Source organism: Passer montanus, unplaced genomic scaffold, assembly GCF_014805655.1.
Source record: "Passer montanus isolate IOZ18808 unplaced genomic scaffold, ASM1480565v1 scaffold41, whole genome shotgun sequence".
Taxonomy (NCBI): Eukaryota; Metazoa; Chordata; class Aves; order Passeriformes; family Passeridae; genus Passer; species Passer montanus.
This window is the reverse complement of record NW_024368930.1, coordinates 5,205,332-5,215,170: the sequence shown is the minus strand read 5'-3', so window position 1 is coordinate 5,215,170 and position 9,839 is coordinate 5,205,332. Positions and strand designations below refer to the sequence as shown.

The 9,839-nt window shown below is 46.3% G+C and overlaps 1 protein-coding gene across 3 annotated transcripts in view; it reads right to left on the bottom strand.

Moving 5' to 3' along the window:
- Positions 1–1,934: 1,934 nt before the first annotated feature.
- NTSR1 (neurotensin receptor 1) overlaps positions 1,935–9,839 on the bottom strand; it is a 57,663-nt gene continuing 49,758 nt past the window's right edge. Inside the window, exons 4-5 of one of the 3 annotated variants that reach the window (XR_005628682.1) lie at positions 6,747–9,252; positions 1,935–4,263 (exon numbers count right to left, since the gene is read on the bottom strand). Coding sequence is in view for 1 of the 3 variants with exons in the window: in XM_039719382.1 (XP_039575316.1) it covers positions 9,003–9,252 (250 nt within the window). In the remaining 2 variants the exon portion in view is untranslated. Of the gene's footprint in view, positions 4,264–5,370; positions 6,504–6,660; positions 9,253–9,839 lie in introns of those variants that run through there. The other 2 variants (XR_005628683.1, XM_039719382.1) reach the window with 2 other exon arrangements.

The window sequence follows — 9,839 nt, the reverse complement described above, 5'->3', positions numbered from 1 at the left end:
AGCTTGGATTGGCCACCCTGCAGCACTCAGGCCATGCCTGTGCCTGTGCTTCTGGAGAGGTTTTGCACTTGAGTGCCCAAAATCACTTCAGGTTCTGCTTTGTGCTTCCCAGCCCACAGGAGGCCTGGAATAATAACTGTGATGTGCTGCCTTATTGCTTAAATGCCCTCATGAATATACTCCAGTCTGATCTACTGTTCAAACAAATTCAATAAGGCAGACCAGGATTTAAAGATATTTTAAATAAATTAACTTCTGCATGGATGTTTATTAAGTTTTATGAAGCCACTTACTAAAACATAACATTTTTTTCCGAAAGGTGCCTGAAATTTTCCCCTCGTGAACTATGGAAATTGCTTTTATAATTGAAATGAGAAATAAGGGCCAAGCTGAAAGCATTCCTCGTGGCTCGAGGCACAGTCCTCGTGCCTTTCTAAAGAAAAAAAAGAATTATTTGGCTCTCTACATCTTCTGTTTTCCTTCACATCTGCGGGGCAGGACGTGGTGCAGGATTGCGTGACACCAGGTGGGAGGGAGGCTTGGGAAGCTCAGCTTCCCAGGATTTGGCTTTTTCAAGGAGTCAGCCCTGAGCTAGACAAGTCATGAGCAATGTTTTTCACTCCAGCTTGAACACGGGCTGGATTTCTGCACAAACCATGGAGGCTCCACTGGGAGCGCCGTGCCCAGCACAGAAATCTCCTGCAGCCTGGAAACAAGGATGCTGCCACGTGCTGTGGATTTCCACTGCTGGAGACATGAGCTGTGAGCTGAAAATGCACCTTTGAGCAGAGCAGGGCTGAATACCAAATCAAAGGATCCATAAAATAAATGATTTTCATTCTTTAGTGCTTGATGCTATAGGGACAATAGAGGCTCCTGCTCTTCTCATCTGGAAGCAGCACCAAAAAACCTTTGGGGACCATTTGAGCTGTTTTTAGAAGATAGATTTTCCAGGCATGGATGATTCCAAATATTTAAATTTTATTCTCTTGCTGCTTTCCAAGCCACCTTCCCTTCTATCAGAAATCAAAACAAAAGGCTTGAATGGTTAAAAACTATGAAGATTTTATGGCTCAGATCAGCTATTGCACAACAGAACATTAACCAGGAGCTGCAGGGAGGATGAAGGTGACTGATTTTTGCTCATTTAATGTAAGGACACCTTAATATTGTGGGCAATACCCAAGCATTCTGTCCCCACAAAATTACATTTGTGTTAGAAAAATAAATGCCAGGGAGGATCATGCTAAAGATAAGAGGATAAGAGGGGAAATCTCACTGTTAAAAGACAATAAACCTGCTTCTTTTTCATCATTCTTTGGGGTGAGGCTGACTCCTTTGCTGTGCCCCTACAGCTCCCAGTGCCATAAAGCCCCAACCTGCTCAGTTTTCTGGGCAAAGCTGCTGCAGAACTGTGGCCAAGATACAACATCTGCGACATCTGGCCTGGCACAGGGAAGAGCAAGCAGGGAGGACAGGCAGGGCAGGAGCCCAGACCCCTGCAGTGCCCCTGGGGCTCAGCACTTGGAGCTGCTCAGTCTGGGAGCTCAGCTCTCCTTCCCTTCAGGCTCCTGCCCTCCACGTGCCCCAAGTCCTGGGTGCTCTCAATTGCTCTGCCCAGCACAGATCTGGTGCTTTTAACAGATCCCAGGAAGGATTTTCAGGGCAAACATCACTGATGGGAGTGTCCTTCAAAGCCAACTAGCCCCCCTGTTTGTCTGCTGAGCTGAAGTCAGGAGCAGCAGCTGATGTTTGGAGGAAGTTTGTGCTGCAGAGTGCAGGGACTGAGCACTCAGGGCCCTTCTGCAGAGGAACAGCAAGTCCCAGTTCAAGGCAAATGGAATCCCACCAGTTTAGACCCCAGCCAGGGTGCCTGATAACCAGGCTGTGTGATAAAGGCACACCTGCCACTCCAAGCAAAAGCAGCCCAAGCCTTAAATTTAGATATTTATTTCTTAGGATCAATAAATGACAAAATAAAATACCATACAGTACAAAGGCTATATCAGGAATTAACCATTTCAGTACACTTTGATCAGTAAATACAGTATCAATAATAGCATGTTACACTGAAAGAGTGTTTCCCATTGCCATACAGGAGGATTCCACACCCTCTTCTTTCCCTTTGTCACAGAAAATATCACAAAATAGACACTGACACACTTTTAACATTCATTTTTTCCCCATTGAGCAACAGGCCACAAAAAATAAAGCACATCAACATTTTGTATCTCAGAATAAAGTAAAAATAAAAAGGTGCACTTCAAAAATATTTGCCATAAATACAATATGTGCAGGACTATCAGGTGGCACAGCTGGGGAAGGACTCTGGATCACAAAGCCAGGACACAGCATCATGAAATTTTGGATCAGCAATTTCTACTTTTGTACTAAGCAAATCCAGTCTGAGAGCAGGAGGAGTGGTTGAGCTGTGATGTGAAGAACCAGACAGAGCTCCAGCAGACACAGCTTTGGTTAAAGCCACCAAAGAACACAGCCAGGAGGACACTGGGCTGGCACAGCACCCTGTGGAGGTGTTTGCTGTCCCTGCCCAGGGCTGCAGCCATGCAGCTGCACAGGTGATGGGTCCAAACCTGCAGCAGGAGCTGTCTGCAGCAGCTGCACACCCAGGGCTGCCTCACTGAACGCTGGAAATGCAAAGATCCTGCTATTGTTGTGCTCCAGCACGTGCCCTGCCAACCCTCCTCGCTGATTTCCCGTTGAGTTTTCTTCTGAAACCTCGCTGAAGTGAGGTCTCATGCACCTTACAAAAAAAGACAAGCTCAGCAGAGCATTCCTGGGCTGGGCCTGTGGTGAGACAGTCCTGTCTGGGGGAAATTTCTGAATAGCAAAATTACTTTATAAACCTGATTTCACACTCTGCTAAACTGATGGCTCTGGCAAGGGCACTCTGAAGAGAAACAAAGCCTCAAAATAACGTTTGAAGAGGTCACTTGATAGACTCTCTTCAGAATGGAATTTCTCAGAATCCATCTGGCAGCACTTCACATCTGCGGGTTCCACAGATTTTATTCTTTTTTTAGTCAAAACAAACAGTTCCAAACACAGGGAATTTGCATAGATGAGCAGAGCCCCAGCACTCACTTCTGCTTCAGTGAAGAATGCCAAAGCAGGGACACAATGGATGGGAGTTTTTGTTCCGTCTAATGGCAAAAGCCATCCACATCAGATTAAATTAAAAAACGTTGTTGGGTTAGCAGTTCAATCATTGTTAAGAGGCATCTAAAGAACCTTTTCTGTGGTAAATATGGGGCAGTTTGTACCTTTCTCATCTCTACTGTATCAACTTTCCTTTACAAGGCCAGGTTGGATGGGGCTTGGAGCAACCAGGTCTAGGGAAAAGTGTCCCTGCCCACGGCAGGGGTTTGGAACTGGATGGTCTTTAAGGTCCCTTCCAACCCAAACTGTCCAGTGATTCTCTGGAAATCATGAAACCATGGGGGCTTGAAGTCAGCTATCCTCACTTCTTTGAGCTCAAGCCACATCTCTAAGCTGAATACAGCAAAATTAGGTGAGGAGGGAAGAGAGGATGAAAGCAGCTGTAACTTACACTGCTCAGCTCAAGGCTGTCAGATTTGGCCAGTGGAAGAGGTAGCTTTGAGCTGCAATCTCAGATTAAGGCCATGGACCCAGATCTGCTTTCCTGTTAAACTGCAAGAACAGAGCTGTAGAAGTCAGCAAACCACTTGGATGAATCCCCCAAATTCCCCCTGCTCCTCAGCACTAGAGTGGCCCAACAAACACTGTGGAAAGAGTTGATGATAAGTTCACTTTTTCTCCAGCTTTTTCTCACTGTCATGTCAAACCAAAAACAAACCTGCCAGTTTCTCTGAGCTGTGATCAAATATTCTGTAAGCTGCCTGTGTATCTCAGTAGTGAAAGTCTAAACCAAGCATCTTATGTGAAAGAACAATTTTTGTACAGTGTTTTCTATGATAATCAAGGACATTTCAGCAGGCTGGTGTTGAACAAGTGTAGTAATAATGTTTAATATTTCAAATGAGCAAATGAGACATGCAGGGTGTTAATGAAAGTCAAAGCAATGCAGTTACAGCTTCCCTGGGAGGTTTCAGAAAGCTCCTCCTAAATACAGCTGCTGGCTGAATTTAGAGGTGAAGTAAAACCATTTGGGTCATCCAGAAACATTTGAAGTGTCTTGCCTGGAAGGCCAATGTTAAATATGTGACATCAAGACTCCTCTTTCTCTCAAGGCAGATTTTTCCCCTCTCCTGTTCATGGTACCTGGATTTTGCCATGAGGCATATGTGACATCAAGACTCCTCTTTCTCTCAAGGCAGATTTTCCCCCTCTCCTGTTCCTGTACCTGGATTTTGCCATGAGGCTGGATGAGCAGGTCTTCTTCTTCCAACCTGCTCAAGCCATTTCACACACAACATACACACAAAATACTTGCTTTTCCCCACAGATTTCCTTCTGAAGAGATCAGTCTCCCTTATTCCTCTTTGTTTCAATTTATTTATTTGTCTGCCACTACCTGTTTTCTTTGTCGAAGAGGAGTCAACAGTCCATGAGCAACAAAAGTGCTTGGTCAAATATAATCTCTGCCCCCTGCTTGGTACAACCGGGTCAAGAAATCACGAGAAGGCATGACAGAACAGAGCTTGCAGTGCGGCTGAGTCAGAAGGAACTGAAGCCCCACTGACTTTCATTTTGAGCCCTTTCTTTTGCAGGGTTTCTGTACTAGGCATTAAAATCACCTCCCATCCCTCCATCAGCAGGTGTGGCTGATGGGCTGCTGGGTGGCCAGCTGGGTACAGGTTCTAAATGCCCCAAAAGTAGTCACCCATCACCAACAACTCACAGCAAATGCCCCCAGATGGGTGTTTCCTCTTTGTGCTGAGCCCAACAGTGAGTTGGACTCAATGATTCTTGTGAGTCCCTTCCAACTTGACCTGTTCTGTGACTCTGTGATGCAACACCTGTAGCAGGAGATGTCACCAGTGGTTCTGGTCTCCACCACTGTGTGACCCTCACTTGGGCCAGCCTGTGGCTCCAGCTGGGGACCCCAGCTGCTCATTAGCTGAGGGGTGACGTGGGATGGGCAAGGCCCAGAAAGCCAAACTGAGCCAGCTCTTCTACTTTGTCACCTTTCAGAGGCAAGTCCTGCTCTCCTGGTGGCATGTGGTGTGAAAGGGGACACCAGGTCACCACCAGCAAAGGCAGCACAGGGTGAATGGTCAGCTCCAGGTTCGTGCAGGTCACCATCTGGGGAAAAAGCCCTTTAGCTTGTCCCAGAGCCCTGTTATTTCTGCACTAAACACTCTGGAGCAATTTGCTGTATCATATAAGGGGCCATCAGAGGTGAAACCATATGGGGGAACAGCTCATGCTACCTCTCCTTACCTCCCCTCTTAAATTTCAAAGAGAATTTTCAGGTCTTGTTTCTGTTCCTCTGGCTTGTTAAAAGAAAATGGGTTTAGAGTGAAGACTCCCCAGTTTAGACTTTCTTATGCTCTGCATTTGAACTATGTGAGTATTGGGGGTGCAGATAGGTGTGCCAACAGTTCTGGTAGCAAAAAGTAATACAAGAAAAGGTAGAACAAGAGGACCTGCTGCCTACAACTGCTATGCATGAGGCATCAGCCTTGTGGAAATAGCAAGAAAACAAGTAAAACTGGAATTAGAATGGGAAAAATCTGAAGGTGCCAAAGAATTGGGGCAGATTGCTCTTATCTCAGCAGCCTGGAGCCCTCATGAGCTCAGAGTTTTCTCATCTCTTAGTGCAGGCCAGCAAACTGTTCTCCCTGGTAAAAAATAGGATTTGGCTGTATGGCAAAAGGAATATTTTCCATTTCTGTTCATTTTCAGCGCTCCATCTGGGCACAGCCTCTGCATTCTTGACTTTGCCAGAGACTCTGCTGCTCTTGGTGCAGTGGTACCAAAGCCAGGCACTGTGGATGCCCTAAAGCCAAAGGTGACCCCACTCCCCAGGCCACAGCCACCCCAGCCTAGGTAAGGCATCAGCTGTTCTTATTTAATTTCAAGGAGCCAGAGTGGCTCTCTTGAGCACCTCAGTTGTGTTCCTCACAATGGATATATTTCTAAAATAACCACCTGGCTCCCTGAGTTTTCACTCCTCGTTCACTGAACATCCCACAGATAGCATATCCATTCTCCAAGAACATCCCTTTCTGTTCAAAGCTTCTTTCTCCTCATCAAACTCTCTGCTTGGTGCCACCAGGAGACACGATCTCAAACCCTTGGACGTGGACACGGCATCTCTGCACTGAGAAAAGGATGAGATGCAGAACAGTTTTGCCTAAGTTGAACACATTTTGGCTTCCCAGTTAACACCACATCTGGATTTATGCCAGACTGAAGTTACAATACATGTAGACATTACTCACAAGAGGCAAGGCCAATGCTTGAAAATAACCTCAAAGTTACTGGCAGAACAAAGCCTATTTTTTCCAACAAAAATGACTTTGCTAAACACATTTGTGTTACGTGAATTTGGAGACCATGCATGAAAGTCACAGAGGCCTCTCTCAAGTTTTGACTCCACGATGAATTGCGTTCCTCCTCCTCCGTTTCAGAAAGCTCCTCCTAAATACAGCTGCTGGCTGAATTTAGAGGTGAAGTAAAACCATTTGGGTCATCCAGAAACATTTGAAGTGTCTTGCCTGGAAGGCCAATGTTAAATATGTGACATCAAGACTCCTCTTTCTCTCAAGGCAGATTTTCCCCCTCTCCTGTTCCTGTACCTGGATTTTGCCATGAGGCTGGATGAGCAGGTCTTCTTCTTCCAACCTGCTCAAGCCATTTCACACACAACATACACACAAAATACTTGCTTTTCCCCACAGATTTCCTTCTGAAGAGATCAGTCTCCCTTATTCCTCTTTGTTTCAATTTATTTATTTGTCTGCCACTACCTGTTTTCTTTGTCGAAGAGGAGTCAACAGTCCATGAGCAACAAAAGTGCTTGGTCAAATATAATCTCTGCCTCCTGCTTGGTACAACCGGGTCAAGAAATCACGAGAAGGCATGACAGAACAGAGCTTGCAGTTTGGCTGAGTCAGAAGGAACTGAAGCCCCACTGACTTTCATTTTGAGCCCTTTCTTTTGCAGGGTTTCTGTACTAGGCATTAAAATCACCTCCCATCCCTCCATCAGCAGGTGTGGCTGATGGGCTGCTGGGTGGCCAGCTGGGTACAGGTTCTAAATGCCCCAAAAGCAGTCACCCATCACCAACAACTCACAGCAAATGCCCCCAGATGGGTTTTTCCTCTTTGTGCTGAGCCCAACAGGACCTAAACCACAAGTCCAGCGAGTTGGACTTGATGATTCTTGTGGGTCCCTTCCAACTTGACCTGTTCTGTGACTCTGTGATGCAACACCTGTAGCAGGAGATGTCACCAGTGGTTCTGGTCTCCACCACTGTGTGACCCTCACTTGGGCCAGCCTGTGGCTCCAGCTGGGGACCCCAGCTGCTCATTAGCTGAGGGGTGACGTGGGATGGGCAAGGCCCAGAAAGCCAAACTGAGCCAGCTCTTCTACTTTGTCACCTTTCAGAGGCAAGTCCTGCTCTCCTGGTGGCATGTGGTGTGAAAGGGGACACCAGGTCACCACCAGCAAAGGCAGCACAGGGTGAATGGTCAGCTCCAGGTTCGTTCAGGTCACCATCTGGGGAAAAAGCCCTTTAGCTTGTCCCAGAGCCCTGTTATTTCTGCACTAAACACTCTGGAGCAATTTGCTGTATCATATAAGGGGCCATCAGAGGTGAAACCATATGGGGGAAAAGCTCATGCTACCTCTCCTTACCTCCCCTCTTAAATTTCAAAGAGAATTTTCAGGTCTTGTTTCTGTTCCTCTGGCTTGTTAAAAGAAAATGGGTTTAGAGTGAAGACTCCCCAGTTTAGACTTTCTTATGCTCTGCATTTGAACTATGTGAGTATTGGGGGTGCAGATAGGTGTGCCAACAGTTCTGGTAGCAAAAAGTAATACAAGAAAAGGTAGAACAAGAGGACCTGCTGCCTACAACTGCTATACATGAGGCATCAGCCTTGTGGAAATAGCAAGAAAACAAGTAAAACTGGAATTAGAATGGGAAAAATCTGAAGGTGCCAAAGAATTGGGGCAGATTGCTCTTATCTCAGCAGCCTGGAGCCCTCATGAGCTCAGAGTTTTCTCATCTCTTAGTGCAGGCCAGCAAACTGTTCTCCCTGGTAAAAAATAGGATTTGGCTGTATGGCAAAAGGAATATTTTCCATTTCTGTTCATTTTCAGCGCTCCATCTGGGCACAGCCTCTGCATTCTTGACTTTGCCAGAGACTCTGCTGCTCTTGGTGCAGTGGTACCAAAGCCAGGCACTGTGGATGCCCTAAAGCCAAAGGTGACCCCACTCCCCAGGCCACAGCCACCCCAGCCTAGGTAAGGCATCAGCTGTTCTTATTTAATTTCAAGGAGCCAGAGTGGCTCTCTTGAGCACCTCAGTTGTGTTCCTCACAATGGATATATTTCTAAAATAACCACCTGGCTCCCTGAGTTTTCACTCCTCGTTCACTGAACATCCCACAGATAGCATATCCATTCTCCAAGAACATCCCTTTCTGTTCAAAGCTTCTTTCTCCTCATCAAACTCTCTGCTTGGTGCCACCAGGAGACACGATCTCAAACCCTTGGACGTGGACACGGCATCTCTGCACTGAGAAAAGGATGAGATGCAGAACAGTTTTGCCTAAGTTGAACACATTTTGGCTTCCCAGTTAACACCACATCTGGATTTATGCCAGACTGAAGTTACAATACATGTAGACATTACTCACAAGAGGCAAGGCCAATGCTTGAAAATAACCTCAAAGTTACTGGCAGAACAAAGCCTATTTTTTCCAACAAAAATGACTTTGCTAAACACATTTGTGTTACGTGAATTTGGAGACCATGCATGAAAGTCACAGAGGCCTCTCTCAAGTTTTGACTCCACGATGAATTGCGTTCCTCCTCCTCCTCCTTTGGCTTCAGTACGTGGTTTCCCTTGTGACCTGGCTGGAAAATGTGTGGTTGCTGGAGATGCTGTTGGATTTCCTGGTGAAGGCCAGTCGTTTCTTCTTCTTCCTCCATGGCAGGCACAGGATGGTGAGTGTGGAGAGGAAGATCTGGCGGAAGTTTGCCGACACCAGGTTGTAGAGGATGGGGTTGATTGCTGAGCTGACGTAGAAGAGGACATTTGTCAGCATGTAGAAGTAGTGGTAGAAGTTGTAAAGGAAACTGGAAGAACAGATAAAGGACAAAAATCTGAGTGTGAAGAACTCAAAGTCACAAAGGTGAGAAAAACACGAGCTGCTCTCCAGCTAACCTTTCTAGGCTGCAAACATGAGCTGACCAGTGGTGCCAGGGCCACCACAACCCATCTACATCTCCAACTAGAACTGGTCAAACACGGATCAGATTCCTCTATGGAGATACTGCCCCACTCACCAGCAGTTAGAGACTTATTTATGCCCTGGATCCAGACAAGATAGTTACCTCATGCCTTCATTTTTCCTTGGATGTAGTCATTCTGGAACCTGAGAAGCCAGATGGAAATTTGCTTCTGTGTCATACATACACATTAGCTTGACTTTTTTGGCTGCAGTTCTGATCTACAGAGGTTGCAGAAGAGCCAGACTCCAGGAACAGATGCAGCTCTCTCCTCCCTCTGGCAGTGAGAGCAGCATCAGCTCATTCAATGTGTCCCTGGGTTGGGATTTGTCCGTAATGTGGGACAGCATTTCCTTTTCTGGGGGCAAACTGATGATAGCATGCTCCTGAAACACATCCTAACCACCACAATTTAATGTTTTCAACAAGAACTG